The sequence below is a fragment of the Triticum aestivum genome, chromosome 1A (genome assembly GCF_018294505.1).
Source record: "Triticum aestivum cultivar Chinese Spring chromosome 1A, IWGSC CS RefSeq v2.1, whole genome shotgun sequence".
Classification (NCBI taxonomy): Eukaryota; Viridiplantae; Streptophyta; class Magnoliopsida; order Poales; family Poaceae; genus Triticum; species Triticum aestivum.
In genome coordinates, this window is record NC_057794.1 from 444,368,556 (window position 1) to 444,390,801 (window position 22,246).

General features: G+C 45.4%; 3 protein-coding genes across 4 annotated transcripts; 2 read left to right on the top strand and 1 right to left on the bottom strand.

The window, feature by feature from the left end:
• The first annotated feature begins 7,478 nt into the window (after positions 1-7,478).
• On the top strand, positions 7,479-14,663 carry LOC123055017 (protein ABCI12, chloroplastic). Of its 2 annotated transcripts, none has more exons than XM_044478925.1 (9): positions 7,479-8,045; positions 8,800-8,916; positions 11,145-11,381; positions 11,602-11,766; positions 11,858-11,933; positions 12,042-12,106; positions 13,470-13,628; positions 13,703-13,933; positions 14,068-14,663. In XM_044478925.1, exons 1-7 carry the CDS (start codon positions 7,671-7,673, stop codon positions 13,617-13,619), a joined length of 1,185 nt encoding a protein of 394 aa, XP_044334860.1. In that variant the 5' UTR covers positions 7,479-7,670; the 3' UTR covers positions 13,620-13,628; positions 13,703-13,933; positions 14,068-14,663. The 2 variants fall into 2 exon arrangements, with proteins under 2 accessions (XP_044334860.1, XP_044334853.1); XM_044478918.1 differs by having other exon boundaries at positions 14,083-14,663.
• Positions 14,337-17,161, bottom strand: LOC123055038 (DNA-directed RNA polymerase II subunit RPB7). The gene is made up of 6 exons (XM_044478944.1): positions 16,850-17,161; positions 16,604-16,769; positions 16,457-16,507; positions 16,200-16,265; positions 15,243-15,311; positions 14,337-14,674 (listed from the first exon to the last, which is right to left on the bottom strand). The coding sequence occupies exons 1-6, from the start codon at positions 16,963-16,965 to the stop codon at positions 14,609-14,611; spliced, it is 534 nt and encodes a 177-aa protein (XP_044334879.1). The 5' UTR covers positions 16,966-17,161; the 3' UTR covers positions 14,337-14,608.
• On the top strand, positions 17,155-21,404 carry LOC123055029 (1-(5-phosphoribosyl)-5-[(5-phosphoribosylamino)methylideneamino] imidazole-4-carboxamide isomerase, chloroplastic). The gene is made up of 8 exons (XM_044478936.1): positions 17,155-17,395; positions 17,493-17,548; positions 17,832-18,039; positions 18,635-18,720; positions 19,324-19,425; positions 19,756-19,889; positions 20,527-20,575; positions 20,945-21,404. The coding sequence occupies exons 1-8, from the start codon at positions 17,287-17,289 to the stop codon at positions 21,122-21,124; spliced, it is 924 nt and encodes a 307-aa protein (XP_044334871.1). The 5' UTR covers positions 17,155-17,286; the 3' UTR covers positions 21,125-21,404.
• The last annotated feature ends 842 nt before the right edge of the window (positions 21,405-22,246 follow it).

Consider the following 22,246-nt stretch of genomic DNA (forward strand, 5'->3'; position numbering starts at 1 on the left):
CTCAATCCCCACAGAACTGACGGAAGCTCGTCGACCCAAGCGCCTGCTGCGTGCTTGAGATCACGCATCAGCCGAGGCTTTAGTCCTTTGAGAATCAGACCATTTGCCCTTTCTGCTTGTCCATTCGACTGGGGGTGGGCGACCGATGCGTAGTCGACTCGTGTGCCTTGAGAGGCGCAAAAAGCTCTGAACTTGTCTGAATCAAAGTTTGACCCATTGTCGGTGATGATGCTATGCGGGACTCCATATCTGAATGTTAACTCTCTGACGAAACTGATAGCAGTGCAAGCATCAAGATTCTTGATAGGCTTAGCTTCAATCCATTTGGTAAACTTGTCGACTGCCACAAGCACATGTGTGAAACCGCTCCTGCCTGTTCTCAATGGGCCAACCATGTCCAGTCCCCAAACAGCGAAGGGCCAGACGAGTGGAATGGTCTTCAGGGCTGATGCAGGCTTGTGCGACATGTTGGAGTAGAACTGGCACCCTTCACACTTGTCGACTATCTCTTTTGCCATTTCATTCGCTCTTGGCCAGTAAAATCCCGCTCGGTATGCTTTAGCCACAATGGTCCGAGAGGACGCATGATGACCACAGGTCCCCGAGTGGATATCATCAAGGATTATCTGACCTTCTTCTGGTGTTATACACTTCTGACCGACTCCAGTCGCGCTTTCTCTATACAACTGTCCCTTTATGACTGTAAAGGCCTTGGATCGACGGACGATCTGTCGAGCCTCTTCTTCGTCCTCCGGGAGTTCCTTTCTCAGGATATACGCGATGTACGGTATCGTCCAGTCAGGGGTGATTGCCAAAACTTCCATGATTAGGTCGACCACTGCCGGAATTTCAACTTCAGTCGGATCTGTGGCACTCTTTGGCTGCGGGGCTTCATCTGTAAAAGGATCTTCTTGGACTGATGGCGAGTGGATGTGTTCCAAAAACACATTGCTGGGGATGGCTTCTCTCTTGGAGCCTATCTTTGCCAAATCATCAGCCGCTTGATTTTTCAGTCGGGGGATGTGATGAAGCTCTAACCCCTCGAATTTCTTCTCTAACTTTCTCACTGCATTGCAATAACCAGTCATAGCTGGACTTCTGACGTCCCACTCCTTCATCACCTGATTAACCACCAAATCTGAGTCGCCATAGACCATGAGGCGACGGACGCCGAGTGAAATGGCCATGCGCAACCCATACAAAAGTGCTTCATATTCTGCTTCGTTATTGGAGGAATCGAAGTGAATCTGGAGAACATATCTGAGCTTATCTCCTCGGGGGGAAACCAATACTACCCCAGCACCGGAACCATTCAGCATCTTAGATCCATCGAAGAACATGGTCCAGTGCTCCGAGTGAACTTGAGTCGGAAGTTGCTGTTCGATCCACTCGGCGACGAAATCTGCAATTGCTTGGGACTTGATAGCTTTCTTTGCCTCAAACTTGATATCTAGGGGAAGAAGTTCAATCGCCCATTTGGCCACTCGACCAGTTGCATCTCTGTTGTGCAAAATCTCTGATAGTGGAGCGTCGCTGACGACTGTAATGGAATGATCAGAGAAGTAATGTGCAACCTTCTTCGTGGTCATATAAATCCCATATACAAGCTTCTGGTAATGAGGATATCTTTGCTTTGAAGGAGTCAAAACTTCAGAAACATAATATACTGGGCGCTGAACTTTGAAGGCCTTTCCTTCTTCTTCCCGCTCGACCGTAAGTACTGTACTGACAACTTGTCCTGTGGCTGCAATGTAAATCAGCAAAGGCTCCTTGCTGATTGGGGCAGCAAGCACCGGCTGGGTGGAGAGCAGAGCTTTGAGCTCTGTAAACGCTGCATCAGCTTCTGGAGTCCACTCGAACTTGTCGGACTTCTTCATCAGTCGGTAAAGAGGCAATGCCTTTTCACCGAGGCGAGAGATGAATCGACTTAAAGCGGCCAAGCATCCTGTAAGCTTCTGGACGTCATGCACACGCACAGGACGTTTCATCCGGAGTATAGTACCAATTTTTTCAGGATTGGCGTCGATTCCCCGTTCGGAAACGAGAAAACCGAGTAACTTCCCACCTGGAACTCCGAATGTGCACTTTGACGGATTGAGCTTGATATCATACCTCCTGAGGTTGGCAAAGGTTTCAGCAAGGTCAGTCAGCAGGTCGGAACCCTTCCGTGACTTGACCACAATATCATCCATGTATGCCTCCACATTCCGACTGATTTGAGTGAGCAAACACTTCTGAATCATCCTCATGAACGTGGCTCCGGCATTCTTGAGGCCGAACGGCATGGTGACATAACAGAAGCACCCGAATGGAGTGATGAAAGCTGTTTTGATCTCGTCGGGCCCGTACAGACGGATCTGATGGTACCCGGAATAGGCGTCTAGAAAAGACAAACGCTCACATCCCGCAGTCGAGTCGACTATCTGGTCGATGCGGGGGAGAGGAAAATGATCTTTCGGGCAGGCCCGATTGATATGCTTGAAATCAATGCACATGCGAAGTGACTTGTCCTTCTTGGGGACCATGACAACATTGGCGAGCCACTCGGAGTGGTAAATTTCTCGGATGAACTCCGCTGCTAAGAGCCGAGCCACCTCCTCGCCAATGGCCTTCCTCTTCTGGACGGCGGACCGTCGAAGATGTTCTTTCACAGGTTTAAATTTTGGGTCGACTCATAGACGGTGCTCAGCCAGCCCCCTGGGAACTCCAGGCATGTCAGCAGGCTTCCATGCGAAGATGTCCCAGTTCTCATGGAGGAACTGGATGAGCGCTTCTTCCTATTTGGAGTCGACCGTCGTTGAGATGTGAGTCGGAGCAGCATTTGGATCGGTCGGGTGAATGTGAACTGCCTTCGTTTATCGGACGACTAAAAAGCTGATTCTGAAGCAGGCTTCTTAGCTCGTAGCAACTCACTCGAATCTGCAGTCTTCTGATACTCTTGCAGCTCGACCACTGCCATCTGAGCGTCAGCAATCTTTAAGCCTTTCTGAAAACACTCTTCTGCTTTCTTCCGATTGCCTGTAACAGTGATCACACCTTTGGGACCAGGCATCTTCAATTTGAGATACTCTTGCAGCTCGACCACTGCCATCTGAGCGTCAGCAATCTTTAAGCCTTTCTGAAAACACTCTTCTGCTTTCTTCCGATTGCCTGTAACAGTGATCACACCTTTGGGACCAGGCATCTTCAATTTGAGATACACATAACATGGTCGAGCCATGAAGCGTGCATAAGCTGGCCTGTCCAAAATAGCGTGATAAGCACTTTGGAAATCCACAACTTCGAATGTCAACTTTTCCTTGCGGTAATTCTTGAAATCACCGAAAACCACATCAAGAGCAATTTGGCCGAGTGACTCGGCTTTCTTCCCAGGAATGACTCCATGAAAACTCATGTTACTGGTACTGAGCCTGGACATCGGAATGCCCATCCCTTTCAATGTTTCTGCATACAGTATGTTCAAACCGCTGCCATCATCCATCAGGACTTTGGTCAGTCGAGTGCCTTCGACAACTGGGTCGACCACCAGAGCTTGCCTCCCAGGGGTGGCAATGTGCGTAGGGTGATCAGACTGGTCGAATGTGATGGCAGTCTGGGACCACTTCAGATAATTGGGTGTTGCCGGAGCAACCATATTTACCTCATGGTTAATAACCTTCAGTCGACTTTTGCTCTCAACATCAGCAAAAATCATCAGGGTGGAATTGACCTGGGGGTACCCATCGTCACTATCTTCCTTGTCCTCAACTTTGTCCGACTCCTTTTCCTTATCTTTCGACTGCTTGCCCTGAAACTGCTGGATCAGAACCCGACACTGTCGAGTGGTATGCTTTGGGTAAATGAGTTTACCCTCTTCATCTTTCTTGGTGTGGACGTGACACGGTAGATCCAAAACATCATTTCCATCTTGGTCTTTAACTTTCTTGGGGTTCCAAGGTCCTTTGGGTTTTCCCTTAAATTTTCCCTGGGTTACGGCCAGGGCCTCCCCAGGAGCGGCTGGCTCGGCTTTCCGCTTCTGTTTCCGACTGGAATTTCCTCCGGTTTCCTGGGCGACTGCTTTATGCTTGCCACTCCGGAGTCGATCCTCATCTTCACCATTAGCGTATTTGGTGGCAATCTCCATCATCCGATTCAGAGACATCTCTCCGGTTCGACCGAACTTCAGATTCAATTCTCTGTACTTAACGCCTTCTTTAAAGGCACAAACTGCTTGATGATCTGGTACATTTTCAACTGTGTGATGCAATGTGATCCACCTCTGGATGTAATCCCTCAGAGTTTCATTCGGTTTTTGCACGCAAGACCGCAATTCCGTAAGGCCTGCAGGTCGCTTGCATGTTCCTTCAAATGTGGTGACAAACACTCGGGAGAGATCCTCCCAAGTGTAAATGCTGCTGGGTGCTAACTGATTCAGCCACGCTCTGGCCGAGCCTTCTAACATGAGAGGCAGGTGCTTCATGGCTACCTCATCATTCCCGCCGCCAATCTGGACAGCCACTCGGTAATCTTCGAGCCAAGTATCGGGCTTGGACTCACCGGTGAACTTACTAACTCTAGTCGCCAATCTGAAGTTGGGAGGAATTACAGCGGCTCTGATGGCTCGACTGAAACACTCCAGCCCTGAAACATGTACTCTGCTACTGGTAGGCGCATATCTGTCGTGGCCTTCTCGGTGAGCTCTATTCCTGTCGACCAAACCTTGAACGAGAATGGATCTCGCATCAAAGCCTGGTTCCCTGGGGTCGACTGGAATTCTCCGCCCAACACTATGAGGACGTCTGTCAACCTGTTGTCGAGGCACATATGATCCACTCCTCGGGGGAGGGGTTGGCACTCGACGTCGATCATCACGATCGAATCGGTGATCATACTGCTCATTCCTTCTGTACTGATCATGCCGGTCTCCACGTCCCTCATGCCTCGGAGGCGATCTTGGGCTGTGAGCCGACTGGACTGTATCCGCTGCAACGGATCGACTGTGGATCCTGTTCCGCGACTGGGAAACAGCGGAATTCTGGTCTCCCGCTGCCCGGAGCAACGCTCTGATTTGCAACAAGCCTCTGCCAGCCTCTGACTGGGAGGGCTGAATCGACTCTGCTATACGGGCCGCAGCCGCCAAATTCTGAATCGGAGTATGATATACCTGCGGGGGCGGAAAGAGTTGACGTCGACTGGATTCTGGAGCCCGTTGACGCGTTCGCTCGTCGAGTATTCGCTGGAGATTCTCCAGTCGAGCGCGCTCGGCCAAGCTAGCCAAGCGCGCGTCCTCCAAGGCTCAGGCCTCGGGGGTTTCTCCAACGATAGGAGTGTGGAGTGCATCCATGTTCCAACGGCGAAGCTCCTCCCGCTGCAATGACGTGAGAGGCTCAGGGAGATACTCCTCGTGAGGACGCGACGGGTCGCCCCCATCCGTGCCTCCGTCAGCGCGGGGGAAACCGGAAGGACTGTGTGGCCCATCGATCACCAGAACCTCTGCAGCTGGGTCACTGCTGTCGCATTCGGATGCGGTCTCTGCGGAGCCAGTCGAACAGGCCGTAGAGGGATTCGCCGGGCTCGATTGCCGCGACTTGTGGGGTGGCCGACTGGCGGGCCACCGCATGCCTCACCCACCTCTGAAGTCTCGACCGACCGGAGCGCTTGCGCCGGCGAGAAACAGGGCGAGGAGATGCCACATGAGCCGACCGATACTGGGTCGACGACTGCCGCAGGAGGACACCACGGACGCATGCGCGAAAGTGCGTCGCCCCGCGGACGGGGAGCGCGTCGACGTCGAGTGGAGCCTCCTGAAGCCAAGCGGAGTCGTCGGCGATGAACATGAGCGCGCCGAGACAGATCTCGCGGCCCTCCACCAAAGCTCCGCCCGAAACCATGATCAAGGAGATCGAAAAAAATCGCAACTTCTCCAACTAGGCGCTAAGACTCCTAGCCCCACGGTGGGCGCCAACTGTCGTGGTTCTGACTCTGACAGTGATGTAGGGGGTATGTACGGAGAGGCTAGATCTTAGCTATGGAGGAGTTGTAAGCACACGAGGATTACGAGTTCAGGCCCTTCTCGGAGGAAGTAACAGCCCTACGTCTCGGTGCCCGGAGGCGGTCGACTGAATTATGTGTGTATGAATAACAGGGGTGCGAACCCTTGATACCGAGGAGGGGGGTGGCTTATATAGAGTTCGCCAGGCCCCTCCAGCCCTCAGTAATGCAGGGTTTAAAGTATATTAAGACTTGGGGTTACTGGTAACGCCCCTAATAAAGTGCTATGATGACCATAAAAGCTACTTAATGACCGACCGTTTGCGTGCAGGGTGACTTTAGATCTCCTAGCAGCCGAGTGGTTGGATCTTGGTCGAGTGATTGCTTCGTGGTCGAGTGTCTTGAATCCGTCGAGTGGGATACCTCCAAGTCGATTGAAAGGTGACTTCTTCTAGGGATGTCCTTGGGTAGGGTGCTTAGGACAGATCCATGCCCCTACCCTAGGTACATAGCTTCATCAAACATCGGCATTTATTGATTAAGCAAATAAGTTACAAAGAGTCTCCCAGATACAATCCGGAGCAGAATGAAAAATACATAGACTCAAAGAGTTCAAACTAGATCTAGCTAATATATGAGCTAAAACATTGTGATGCCGACGAACATGCTTGAAAGTCACAGACGAAAGAGCTCCAGTTGTCATCTTAATATCAGCAACAATTGATCCCACAAAGGAGCGGTCACGGGATGAAGAATTCAGCCTTTGCACTACAGAAAGGCAGTCCGAGTGAAAGATCACATCAGTGTAGTTCTCATCTCGAACCAACCTCGCCGCCCGTCGAAGAGCCCAAGCCTCCGCCACTTCAGGATCAGTAACACCATTCAGAAGTTCAGAAGCAGCAGCTATGCATTGACTGGAGTGGTCCAGAACCACCACACCAGCGCAAGATTTACCCAGCTCCCGTGAAACAGCAGCGTCCGAAGAAACCAACAGCGTACCTGGCGGCGGCGGAGACCACATAGAGCTGGAAGCAGAGGTAGGCTTGTACAGGTGCTGGAAGATCATTTCCAAGTAAGCACGCGCCCTTGCAGCCGTGCGTTGGGGATGAGGAGCTTCAGGTTCATTCCTAGCAGAGTTGCGTGCCTCCCATATATGCCAAAAGATGACAGTCATTATAGTAGCATCACGCTCGGATCCGCGCGAGAGAAAATCAAACAACCACTGCTTCGGCGACGCAAAGGAAGATCGAGACAGCTTGATCCCCATGGACCCTTTGAGAACATCCCAAACTGCTCGAGCGTGTACACAGAACAGCAGTGCATGTTCAACACTCTCCTGCCGGCCGCAGAAACAACAGTCGGTCCGCGTCGGAACCTGGCGTCGAAGCATTTGCTCACCCGAAGGCAAGCAGCTGTGAGCAAATCGCCACAGCACGATCTTCATTTTGTTTGGAGCCTTGACTTTCCACAACTCCTTATGTTCCGACCGAGAGAGTATTTTCTAGAGCGAGGATACCCGGTTTGGTTTACGTTTTCGAGAGCAAAGCTTATTGAAAACGAATACCGTATCTCGGAAATAGTTGTGTAAATCCGACGGTTTACGCCGGCCAGCTGCAATCCTGCTCCTCAGTTCACATCTGCCAAGCAAAACCTCCCCCGCCTGGCCCTGTCCCCGCCTCCTCCGGCGGAGCGAGCCACCGATGGCCGCCGTCAACCTCCGCCCATTCCACCCCCTCGCGCTCCCCGCGGCAAAAACCACCGCCAGTCCCAACCGCCTCCACCTGTCGGCGAAGGCAAGGGCGACGTGTAGAAGCGCCCGCCTCGCCTTGCTCGTGTGCTCCGCTTCCAGCCCCACCACGCCCGCAGCCCCCTCCTCCTCCTCGTCCTCAGGGGAAACCAGTGGCGCGGCGGCGGCCGTGGCCAGGTGGGCCGCGTGGATCCCACGCGCCGCGGTGGGCGGGGTCAGCCCGGAGAAGGTCCTCAGGCTCATCTCCGGCGCTGCGGCCACGCCCATCTGCCAGTTCGTCGACTCCCCCCGCACCTTCCTCCACTCCGTCGACCCCCGCGTCAAGCTGGTAACTAGCCTGCCTCGCATTTCGGATAAACTATCATCAGTACCTTACAGGTGCCGGTACAGACTAGAGAGGGTTCACGGCAGGTCCCTGTGAAAATGTCTCCACTGGGTTATAACTAGTGCATGTAGAATATGATGCATCACTCTTATTTCGGCAGAACCACTTGGATGAGCAATTGTGCACTCGTGGTTCTATAGTTGGTGATGCTGAATAACCCATGGTAATCAAGGTGGATGAGAGATTAGACATTAGAGGAGAGGGGAGGGTTTACTGAACCAAGGGATCAGAGAACAGCTTGACGGACATGCATACCTTGCTTTACCATTCACCTATTCTGGGTTTAATCAAGATTTTTCGTGAAGAGATGCTTAAATTTGTGGTATCCTTTTGTAGGCCTAATGTATCGTAACCAATTGACATAGGTCAAATGGAATCACTGGAATCAGATGGACTAGCTATGTGGTGTCTTACCTGGTTGACCAGTTGTTTTATGTATCTTAAGAGGGGAGGAGAATATGTCATCTCAGACAAAACACATGTTTTTTCATGTGCGGCGGGTCTATTTCTGTTAGATGGTGCTATCATCTTGGTAATTTTAAATGTTGTTATCACTTGGCAATTTTAGATGGTGTTATCGTCTTGGGAACATGAGACAGAATTTAAGTACTTCAATTTTAGTTTGAAAATCCACCAGATGGCCATGTACCTGTTGCTCTCCTGCTGCTTTTAACGATATACGTACTTATGTTTGCAGGTGTGGCTTTTGGCCCTTGTTGTCCTACCAGCCAGGTCGAATATCTATATGCGGTTTGGTTTGGTAGCATGCCTTGCTCTTCTTTCAATGTGGGTTCTGCCGAACCATGTTTGGAAGGTATCGTGTTCGATGTTAAGTTGATATGTACGTGCATCTTATCACTGAGAAGTGAGAACTGTGCATGCATGGCCAATTGTGTTTTTCAACCTTTAGTTGTGCCCAGTTACTTGGAATTTTTCATATGATGTTTGTATGTGGGGCATCCATAATTCTCCATGCTAGTCGAAGCTTATGATTTGTGGAAGTAAAGAGGGATTCAGTTGTTGTTTAGGGGTCAAATATACAGAATTAGCAAGGATTCCTAGTCTAGACTGAAACCTAGGGCTGTGAGTTTTCTACCGAACCAAGCCAGTCAACTCGGTTTGACAGGTACTCCCTCAAGAACGTCTTATATTAGTGTACAGAGGTAGTATCTGCTATTCGGTACGGTAACAGACTCCCTGGTTTTGGCATTCAATCTGATCAGTAACAACCACAGGATAAACCAACCGTGCTGAAAAAAAAAATCTCTGTTGCACTCACATGAGTATTTATCTCCTCACGCAAAATTGTTATTTCAGTACAACGCCTTGTCTGGAATATTGTATTTATTATTACTACACACTTTAGTACAGTACAATATAGAAGTATAGACGGTCATCTGTAATGATTTTATTTCTCTACTTTCCTGCTTGGCTAGAAGCTACACTGTATAATGTTCTGAATATAAAAAAGTTGGACGTGCTAAAATGGATATAACTAATGCGGTGAAAGGTAAACAAACACAAAATATATAGCCTGTCATTTGTGAGACTTGTTAATTTGTTATTGCACTCAAAAGGCACCATATATTCAGTGATTCACATAAACTTTGGTAAATTACAGAAACATTATGGGAATATTTTTGGTATTTACCGACACTGAACGCATTTTTGATAATATCTTAGCTGTCAATATATAAACTATAGCACAGAAACCGAACACGCACAGTGAAACTAATATTTTCCTACTTAATCTGAGTGCAAAGTGAAGCAAAAGAGAGTGCCACATCTTTACATTTATGTCCCCTGCAATTCTTGTCCCAGGAATAAAAAATACACAGAAAAGGACATTCAATAAACCATAGTCACCACACATTTGTAATAACCTTCTTAATGGCACTCTATATATGTAGAATGATCAACTCATTTGAATGGAATAATAAAACTTCAATATACAAATAGAGTAGAATAGAATTGCCACAACAACTTGCAGGCATAATCCTAGTATTGTTCTAAAGCTAATCTAATACTGTGATGTATGGTACTAGATCTTGGTAACCACCGTACTAAGGAGGGTCCACTGTCATGGCTGAAGGGGAGGGATAATATTCTTAGGAGAAATATGAGACCATAGACTTGGGACAACATATTAGATGCGAGACTTCGTTGTCCATCTCAACAAATTTGATAACATGGCTCCTCGCTTATATACAGGTGCTAGAACGTAAAAGATAAGATCTGCTTGAAAGGAAAGATGAAATATCATTCGTCCTAATACCCTTATTAATGCTGATGTCATATGCTCTGACTTTCTCCTGTTACTAGCTGGCTGGGGCCCCCATATGCACATGGCAAATTCAAAACAATACTCTCAACATAATTTTTCGATAAAGGGCGCTTTTATTAACTCAAATGTAGCATCGAGTGGATACAAAACATAAAGAGCGACACCTGGCCTCTGCATAGCTAAGATGCGCACAGCCATCAAACAAACAGTCTGACAAAAAATATAAAAACGACAAAGTGGCAACAGTAAAGCCATATGGAGCCGAAACTATGCCTATGTCGACGGAGAAGGTGGACCGATTCGGAGATTATGCTGCCACCCATGTTGGGTAAAAACCTCCCTGGCCACCCGCTCCAACCGCATACACACCACTTTGAACAGCGATTGGTACTCCGTTCGGTGCAGAGTAGACCACATACGAAGCCAGTGCGTACAACGGTAAGTAACCTGCATAGGAGAAGAGAGTTTGCCATTAAAAACACAATCATTTCTACATAGCCAAAGTGACCATAGTAAGGCAGACGCTCCCACCCGTATTAGCGTACTAAAAGTATTTGTGTAGTGAAATTACATTGAGTTTTTGTTGCTGATATAGGGCTTTAGGCTAGCTGATTTCCATGATCCATGTTTTCTTATGTAGTTATCCTTCTTATCCTAATTTACCCATGTTACTCATAGCATTTATTGTCTTGTATATTAAATATATTCTTCTTGAAATGCACTTGCTACCCGTAAATAAAACTATATTTACTCTGTAGGATCAACTTGGAAGGGTTACTCTTCTTTCAGGCATCATATTCATAATGTTGGGATTTGGTTCCGATGGCGCGCCTTCGCTAGTCCAGACAAGAACTCCTCCCCCATCTGTTCTGGGTGTGCCAAATATTCCTAGTTCCTTGAGTGGATATTCTTACACAATCATGAAACTAGGACCACTGCAGTTTACCAGGAAAGGCCTGTCAGTAGCGAGTACATCGGCATGCCTCTCCTTTGCGGTATGTCCTTCATTTCATCGAAAAGTATTTGCCAAAGGTTTTCTCTTACACAAAATCTTCATTATCTTGTGTTTTCTAATTTCTAATGCTTTTTGCACCCTCTAGCTGGTGGCATACATCAGACAAACACGTCCTGAGTGGAAAATGCACTTTTTTCAGTTTGAGATGCCAGTAGTGAAATATTTAGTTATTCATTTAGTTACTGTTTGTTTGGGTGCAGATATTCCAAAGTGCAAGTCTCTGCTTAACCACAACCACTCCTGAGCAGCTTGCTTCTGCTTTGTGGTGGTTTATGATTCCACTGAAGCTTATTGGTGCGCCAGTACCCGAGATAATACTTACACTGCTATTATCTTTGAGGTTCATTAATCTAGTATTTGATGAGGCAAGTATATGGCACTTTCTTTTAATTATACAGATACATTGCTATTTGAAACCGAACTTTGAAGTATAATGTTGCTCAAATATTCTACTAGGTTCGCAATTCTGCACTGGCAATTGTAACACGTCGGATTGATTGGAAAAAGCTGGCCACTATGGAAACTATAGATAGTAAGTACTTTCTATATCTCTAATCTGGCTGCCAGGGTTGAATCAATAGCTTCACATATTACGTGGGAAAAACTTGAATTAAACTTTCCTTTTTTACATCATTTGCAGTTTTTTTCAACTATGTCCAGCGAATTTTCAAAAATATATTTGATCACGCGGAGCAAATATCCAAGGTCAGTTCATTTTCTAATTTTCACCTTGGCTGACAAGTCACAATGAATGTATTGTGATCTTTGACTATTCTCAAAAAAGCTAAATTGGTGAACATGGCCGCGTGCTATTCACTGTGTTCATACATTGTTTTATGAACTAATCAGATCTTTCTATGAAACCATCTACCAGTTTTTGGTCACACACACTCCCTCCGTCCTGAATTACTTCATAGATTTGTCTGGATACGGATGTATCTAGACATGTTTTAGTGTTAGGTGCATCCGTATCTAGAAAAATCTAAGACACGCTTTTTGGGACGGAGGTAGTATTTACTAAGTATAAGTAGGAATTATTAGCATTAATACGAGGATATATCTTGAGTAGTTCTGCAACATGCACTAGCATTATTGTAAAACCAAATTCACCTGGTCTTCTAAATTGAACGCCAGGGTTTGAAAGGAATTAGAATTTGAACTGAAATTCCATGTGCATGTTGTTACCATATGGTGTTATGTGCAACCTGTTAAGGCCAAAGAGGAGCAACATTAGCCGTAAGCCCGGAATGTTGCTACTTTCATAGAGCCAGCTGAATATTACTTATCTATCAACTATTCTTTCATTGTTGCTATGGTCTTATGTAGTTTGGAAGGTTATCTTTAGTAGTTGGAAAGTTACACGGGATAGTTAGGTTGGCTGTGATCTTCCTTGATTGGCTATTCCAGGTCATGTCCTCCACAAGCGGTGCCTTCCTTCACCAGTAGTGCCACAAATCGTTGCTGTGCAACCTCCCCCTGAGGGATAATCTTACCCTGATGAACTTTTACCCCAGTTATGTAGTACTCCTATATGCACTTAATAACTGTTTGCTGAGACAGTAATACCAACCACTACGCTGTTAAATTTTGCCCTAGTTAACAGTGGGTTTTTTATGCGAAAATAGTCCTGGTCGTGTTGTCTTAGGATGGATGTCCGGAAGGAAAACTGAAACACACATGGACTTGTGGTTGTGTATTAGGAATGCATTTGGCCCAAACTGGAGTAGAAATCACACAAGCGAAACATGACCATCACAGGCTGTCTGGTATTTAGATGGCTTTTTGGCAGAATTTGATTGAGCAGTAACTGCTTAAAGAAACAAACTGAAAGGAACATTGAACACAGATGCATCCTTAATCAATAATGTAGTCTCATTGATATGGGTAGCTCATAAGAATGGTGAAACTCGATTACATCATGGGCAATATACTGCATTTCAGGCGCGTAACTTCGTCTAAATCATCATACTATGGAATCTACTTATATGGAACCCATATGTAACATGACATTACTTTGTAACATGACATATAGTACTTGATTACCTCTGATTCTTTCTGATTTGGGCAGGCAATGGTTGCTCGAGGATACCGCGGTGATCCTAGCAAGCACAAGATCTACTTCCTCGCGGAGTCTTCATTTGGCATCGTGGATGCATTGTCGTTGCTTTGTTTACTTGCTGTAATGGGCCTGGCTTCCTTTTCAGAAAGATTGGTTTGATGGTATCAGGTATTCAAGAGCTATTATTATATTTCATAATCGTGGTGGTTCATTCAAACTTACTAACATCTTGATGGTTTCAGGAGCTGTTCCAGATTGTCATGTGACCATCATACCCCACATGTTGCTCAAAATTGTGATTCACAGAGTCAATTTTGGGACATCACGGGAGCAGCACATTCGGCAAGTGGAAACAAAGCAGTGGCATGGACAGTGGCCAAGAACAAGTTTGTAATTTCTTTGTACAGCGTGACTCACGTGGACAAAAGAATAACATCCAAAAACCGTTTACACACACGTTGGGTTCTAAGCAGGTGAGCTATATGTGCTCTGTATGCAAAGGATGGCATCAGTGTTACTCCCTCCGTCCGAAAAAGCTTGTCCCTAGCTTTTTTGGATGGAGGGAGTACATTTGAAGTAGGTTACATATTGCATCAGCTGATTTCAGTTGTTTTCTGCGCAGGTGCTAGGTCAAATGACCACTAACCGTTTTAGGGGCACAACCTGCGTGTGATCATGGAAGGGTACAGCTGACGCTAGTGAAAGCGAATGGTGTTTATTAGTGCACCGTTGTCAAAGTGGAAGAACCTCAAATATCTGTGTATCAAATACTCTCATCGCACTTGAGAGCATTGACTTGTACTTCCATTTATTTTAGTTATGACTTTTAAAACAATTGCCACCAATTACTATCGTCAAATGTGAGACAAAGTGATGTAGGTGTGATGCATGGTTGGCACAATCTGGTCTGGAGGTTCAGACAACTAAACTTATCAACCACCACAGTTAAAAAGATCCTAGTTATGATATTACAGGTGCCAATTACTTTTTTTAACACTAGCAGGACCCTGACTTCCATTAGATAGGCATGACATCACATTTTACATCAGGACACAAATTACAGATCAGTCGCAACCTTCCTTGGGGACTCTTCCCAGATATATGATGATGCGGAAGTTGGAGAGCATGCTGAGTCTTGTTTGGATCATTTACAGCGCTCCACCAGGATCACTGATAACGCCCAGAAAGTCGTCTTTTATCGTGCCGATGCAAAACTGATACAAAAAAGAATCAAACTATAAGATAATGGTGCATCCAAGATTAAAAGGTGAGAGGATGGATACATATATGCAATTGTAGTTTCATGATGAAATTGTTTTCTTATTTTCGGTATCTGGTTATGGTCCAGGAAGACAGAAATCCAGGAAAATATTCAACATTTTTGTGAAACATCTTCTCATAGATTAGTGCACTATCAGTTTATGTGCCTCGGGTAGTTACAACATATGCCAGAGGAAAGAACATCAAATTTTACACCACAAAAAAGAGATCTTATTTGCATCTTAAATTCATAGTCATATGCTGGTTTTCTTGGACTGATTAAGTGAGTTATATCAAGATTGCTATTTGCGAACAAAACTACACATGCCTGTTCATGGTAGGTAATTAGAGACTACAAAGAATTGTATGCAATGATCTTAATGGTACTTCATATGGAATTAGATCATCAAGTCGAATATCAGTAACATATGGTAGTTACTCAGAGGCCCTGCCACAAAATTCTAAAGGACTTGAGCACTTCCAATTCAGAAACTTCCATAAAATAAAGGGTAACCAACTTACAATTTCTGTTGCGTCAACACGAGTGCCTATAATCTTCAGACGAACCTCACTTTCCTTTTGAATTTTCACCTGAACCAGACAAACAAGCAACTCCCACTTAACACAAAGAAAATACCATTGCAAATCATTTTCAACAGAACAATTCCTTTTAATTTCATAACGATACCCATTCATATTCTTATTTGAGAGAATATTTATATAGACATATCCACGTTTGCAGGAAGCATACGGATCCCACCATTATATGCAGGAAAAAAAATACAAGCACACAATTTCATTTCTAAGATGCCACAATGAGAGTAAACCAACAAGTGGATACTTCATGACCTACCAGTAGCCAGTAGTCTTTATATTATCTTCACATTTATTTACCATAACATAAAAGGGAGTTGGTGATGGTGGTTGGAGGCAGCAGTGGCTCGTTGCTCACCTCACTCACACAAAATAAAATTTGCCTACCTGTAAACCTTCTTATCCCATATTTTTTCTTGTGTACTTTGTCTCTTTTCTTTATTCTCTCAACAAACTGAGCAACCTTTTGTGCAACTCCTAACAAACTAAACAAAAAATTCCTTTATTTTCAGTAAACTAATAAGATATCATAGTTATTAATTGTGACATGTGGTATCTCATGATTTAATTTCTCAATAAATTGTGACATGTGGTATCTCGTTGATTTAATTTCTCAACGAGCCAAACAACCTCTTATGAAACTCTAAACAAAATTTCCTTCCTTTAAGAAAGGAAAAGCAGTGTAAATTTGATACATTTACAAAAAATATAAAGGTCAAAAGAGATTAGTCCAAGTAACGTGTTTTAAGCCTAAGTTGTATTGGTAAAGCTATATATTTTTACATGACATGAAGCCGTATTGGTGAAGTCCGCAGTAACAAGCGGGGGTAGTTACCAAAGATAAAAAGAACAGTAAGAACCACTTATATGCAGAAAGAAGCATACCGATCCATCCGAAGTAGTGTAGTTTGGCACATCACCAGATTGGAACTCCATATCGTCAGGAATCAACTGCATACAGAAACAGAACAACACACAAGCACACTTAATTTTTAAGTGAACCGACACAATTCGAGTCCACGGCACAACCAAATCAGATGTAAGAGCTTGCACTGAACCATTAACCACACAGAAATTCTAAATTTTATCGATTTATTCCACCGATTTGGCAAAGCAGCTCCAATTGATGGCAAGTCACTCACATGGTTTGACACAAAGATCTGCACAGGCCCAGCCTCAGCGAAGAACCCCATCTGCAGAACCAACAAGATAAACAATCCAGTCAGTAAACCGGGCACGCAGGCACTGAGCACATGACGCACTTGCGAAGAAGGCGAGTGAAAATCCACCTTGTTGACCATGGTGACGACGGCCTCGAGGATCTCGCCCTTGAAGGGGCGGAAGACGACGCACTGGTACTTGACGGGGAACGTGACGAAGCCCGTGCCCTCCCGGATGAGCCCCTTGCCGATGTCCTCCACCCCCGTGATCGCCACCACGAAGCCGTGCCGCCCGCTGCGAGGAAGCCAGCCCTAGGGTTGAGCGAACCGCGGGGGGAGCGGGCGGGCGGGCGAGCGAGAACGACGGAACCCTACCTGCAGGTGCCCTCGACGTCCTTCATGAGCTTGGCGACGAGCTTGTCGCGGAGGTGCGGGCCGAAGTGCCGCGGGTGCAGCTGCATGTTCCGCTCCAGCACGATGTGGAAGAACATCTCGGCCTCTCCTCCTCCTCCTCGTCGGCCGGCGGCGGCGGCGGCGGCGAGACAGTCCTTTCGCCGAGTCGGGAACGCTGGCTAATCGATGGATGCCTCGCCCCGTGAGCTGCGGGGGAGTAATAGCCCTGAGGCGCGACGCTTTGGGCCGTCGATCTGACCTCCAGCGCGTCTCAGCCGTCCAATGGGACAGCGTCAGCGTAAGACACTCACCCCTACTAGTGCTCCTCGGTTTGGTCTCTGATCCTTTTTCTCTGCTCTCGCCGCTGGAACCTGACGGAAAAACCCTACCTCGCCGTCGCCCCATCGTCGAACTTCCCGATGGCGTCGAGGTGCGCGGCGAGGCTTCCGCACCCGCCGTGCGCGGCGCCGCAGCACGGTTGGGCGAGCTCGCGGGTCTCGGCACGCCCGGCGCAATCCGGCGCGTCAAGTATGTTTTCCCCCCTTTGAATATCTCTGTTGCTTGCTTCAGATGCAATGTTGCGGTGTCTGGCCGGGAATATGAGATTGGCCGTGCGTTTTGGCAGGAGGGCGTGCCGTCGCGTGCGCCGTCAGCTTCAGGCCATGTATCGACATTCACAAGGTCAGTAGGAATGGCCCTTGCTCCGTTGTTGTATCAGTGTGTGACTAAGGTGCTCTGCACTTTGCTATATGATTGCAAATTGATGCTCAAATTTTCGAGGGAACGCTAACCGTTTCACTGTGATGTCATTCACAAACTGACTAATAGTGTAAAATAAGGGAACCACGTTCAGTGATTCATTTATCTGTACAGCTAGACCATCTCTGTGCAGTCATCAAAGTTTAGGCACTGCTGGCATTAACATCATCGTTTATCTGATAGGTTTGTTTTTGCAAATTCCTAGGGGAAAGTTAAACAGATTGTTGGCTCTACTCTCCGGGATGCATCGGATGATGGCACTGCACTGGTGACGAACTTTGAATCAGACAAGTCTCCAGCAGAATTTGCAAATATTTATAAAGAAGATGGACTTGTTGGTGGACATGTAATAATGCTTGGCGGAGACCCTGCAAGCCGTTCTGCTGCCCTGGAAGCACTGCATGCATATCCTGGTGAGAATGCGTTATCTAGTTATTACTTATTACTAGAACTAGTATTGTTCATTTGGTTTGCTTTCTGTATTTGTTTATTGTTCACTGTCTTTTCTGATGTTTCTGAAATAAACCACATTTTTGTTTGTATTCTGTTACCTTTTGTGAGATCTGGATGTTAACTCTTTATCGTTGCTTATGTTGTGTACATGGATAGTATTTAAAAAACTTGTTGAAAGTAAGCATGTTGTACAACTTAATATGGCACACACATCTCAAGCAGTGAAGAGATTTTTTTCATGTTGGGTTTATGATACTCGCCAGCGTCATGGATTTAAAGGTTGACAGGTTATTAACTTCAGTTCAACTTCTTATCTGGTCAAAACCTTCTTTGAGATTTCATACCAAAATTTGGCCTTATTGCAAGAACCCCATAGAATGCCTGTTTACAATTTTTGTTAAGGCTACTATTGCTATCGTAGATTGCTATCAACTTTTAACTTGGGAGAGCCTGTATATCTGCCAGTGGTGCTCATGGAGCATTTTTTTCTGTTGCAAGCCACGATATACCATCAATTTGACATATTATCATAAACATGTATTATCATAATACTAGGTGGTTTGCAAGTTGGAGGTGGAATAAATTTGGAGAATGCAATGTCATACCTTAATGAAGGAGCAAGTCACGTGATTGTAACTTCTGTACGTGTTCATGATCTAATTTGTGTAAATAATACCATTATCTTTTTTTTTCTCATCTCATGAAACCTTTAGACCTCTGTTTGTTAAATGTATTTATGTGTATCAGCTTATGGAGTAAGATTAGGACCTGGCCCACATCATGTTTCTGCTTCCTATTCATATCTTGTTTGTACATAACTACATATGTTGATATGTTAAAATTAAAATTTTCTTCTATGTCAATATTGTTGTTTTCTCAAAACCTGAAATGATGCCAGAGCAAGGTTACCTATAAATCCCATCGATAATCACATATCCACAAGGCCACTGTTTCCAATGGTTTTCTCCACCTTGTGAGTGTTGCCATTGTCACATTTCTCCACCTTCATGTTGCTTGTTTTCCTCGATGTCAAAGACTCCCTAAGAGCCTCAAGGGCTAGTATTTGTTATAACACATTCTTTGGAGTTAGACATTATTATCGGATCCAAAAAAATTTGGAATCATCTACCGCCTGCTGCCCAGGCCCTTGTAAAACTTCCCGTCTGTTTGAGTTGCTAATCAGTTTTTGTAGACGACTAATCAGTTGAATATCTGCAACTTATGTATCTGAGACTTTTATGCAGTATGTGTTTAGTGATGGCAAAATGAACATTGAAAGGCTAACGCAACTTGTCGAGCTTGTTGGGAAACAAAGGCTTATTTTGGACCTGAGTTGTCGGAAAAAGGTACGGAATTCATCTTGTATCCGAACTTGGAAGCATGTTAATTCACTGAACATTAGTGCCAATTTGCAATATATTTTTGGTACTGTGACCCACCTTTTGAATTTCATGGGCAACTTAAAGGAAATGTTCAAACTGGTTTCGTCCCTTGTCATCCAAACATAGTGCATTGCCTTACCTGAATGAAATAATACAGTGAACTCTTGATGATCTGTCCCACTGCATAAATAGTAAGCTTCAAAATGCAACATAATCATTTCCCTGTTGGCCACTGTTATCTTACTGACAGCTCTTTCTGTCTTCTGTTTTTCTTACCAAAATCTTTCTGGTTAGGATGGCAGATATGCCATTGTGACTGACAGATGGCAGAAGTTCAGTGATGTCTTTGTGGATGGGCCAACATTAGAACGTCTTGCTGCATATGCAGATGAGTTTTTGGTTCATGGAGTTGATGTGGAGGGCAAAAGGTGAACCATATTTGTTTTTCTGTTTACTTAATCGGCCTTTTGTTGATATGTGGTAGTGTAGTCACCCTTGATGGGATTCAATTGTCTCATTTTTTAAGCTTCCCGTAAGTGTATGCTTTTTGGGTTATGATGGTGTGCTTGCATAGTTCTTCTGGAGTTTCAGAGTTAATTTAATCTGCAGAGATCTTTATGTGCATGCATGTTAGTGTGCATGTGTTCACGCTTCATGCGTAAATTTGAAGACACATTGAACGAATGAAGTTAAGGTTTGCGTGGTTTATGCACTAAGTGATTCATCTATGGAGTTGGTCTTAGAGAAATATTCAGCAAAACCTGCCAAACTAAATTGTTGTACATGGGCCATCTCATCCCATTGAGCATCATCCCAGAACCAAACACACTGAAATGCTACTGTTTGCAGTGTTCTATGTGTATTTAGTTACAGTTCCCTCTTTCTGTAAGTGTATGAGTTACTGGTGACTCGTCACCGGTGCACTTTCTATTCGTTCAAAATATTTAATCTCACAAAAACCAGACATCAGCTGAAATATCCTGTTGATCGTCCTGTTACGGCAGTGTACAAAAGTTCTTTGAGCACATTTCCGTAGTCTAATTTAAGCTATTATATGGATTGCAGGTTAGGAATTGACGAGGAACTTGTGGAACTATTGGGAAGCCATTCACCTGTATGTGAACAATTCTATACTTGATGCATTAGTTTATATTTGATTTTTGTGTTTCTTTCTGTGATTTTTCCATCTTTGTTCTTGAATGCTTTTATCCTTTGTTTTCGCATTGTGACTGCCTTGTGTAGTTATTATATAATTAACAATTAACAAATCAGTCACTTGAAAGGAAATTGAATCAAACACTTTTATACTAGCTAGTTGCTCAACCATTTTTCTATGTTTGATCTTATTGAACTTGAATGCATTTAGGAATGGTATTCAATTAATCATGCTCTACACCAGATGTTCAACTTTATGTTGTAGTCACTAAATGTAAATGTTCATGTATATTCAACGTGTGCTTCTATTTTATCTTCGCTTCTGTAGATCCCGACAACATATGCTGGGGGTGTGTCAACGATGGACGACCTGGAGAGGATCAAGAAAGCAGGGAAAGGTCGAGTCGATGTCACTGTCGGGAGTGCCCTAGACATATTCGGGGGAGATTTGCCCTACGATACTGTTGTCCGTTGGCACAAGGAGCAAAACCTGGTTAGCCAACGGTGAAGAAATCAGATGATCTTTTTATAGAGCAAATGATCGAAGTTCAGCTCATGTGTGATCCCCACCTGACCGTGGTCAGGTCAGGTTATAGAGCTTTATTGTTTGCTGGACATTGTAGTGTGAACCGCGTAGTGTGAATGTGTCTTGTGTGACATGTCAAAGCTGAAGCGGAGGTGTCAACTCAGTGTCGTAGAGGACCACCCGGTATTCAGATACTGTTCTTCACATTCTGTTTGTATTGTAGTACTGGTAATGGTGAATAAACAGGGGTTGAACTGCAGAAGTGTTACCAAGCCACTTGCAGCATCTGGTCAAAGCTGCCTGAAACTATCAAACTGCCTGTTGTATCGAAGTTATTTAGCTCAACCAACCAGTGGCGCTATTGTCAAAGAGAGGCTGCAGGGGAGCCCAGGATTCCCGGCGCAACAAACGGCAGGTGATGGTGATGGTGATCCAGGAGAGGTGGCAGGAAGGAGACAAAAGGGTAGGAAACTGGAGGTTTCAGTCAAATGAAATTGGAAGCTGGGGAAGGCACCGAATCGCACAACTCATCCTCTATAGTTGAGTAGCTTACCATCCTTCGTACTCTAAAAAATGACACAACGTTTGAAAATAAGCTCAATGACATTTGATCGAACACCTGCTCGGCGTGGTGTCCGCCATGAAGGTTGTAGACAGGGGGGCGGAGTGTAACGGCTCCAGGATGGACAGCTTCGTCATAAAGGCGAGCAGGCGGGCGTGTCGGTGCTAATTGCGGACGTTCATCAATGCCTCTATGGTGGCCAAAGACGTACAACACTGGCGGCGGAGGTGAAGAGTGCGGATGCAAAGCAAGGGGGAAAGGTGGTTGGATGGATCGGGGGTGTCGGAGTCGTACGTGTCTATTGTCCAGACTCCCGCGAACACCCTCCCTCCCCCCCCCCCCCCCCCCCCCCGTCTTCAATTCGCGGGAGAAATCGCGTCCAGACCGATACAGGACCGCGTTGGATGGCTTCTGCGGTCTGAACGGATGTTGATGGTTTGAGAGTCGGCGTGAAGATGCCTTAATTAAATAATGTTTGTTTTCTGTAACCTTTTATCAATATATCGATATAAAATCATAGGGAGTTTGTAAATATAAGAACA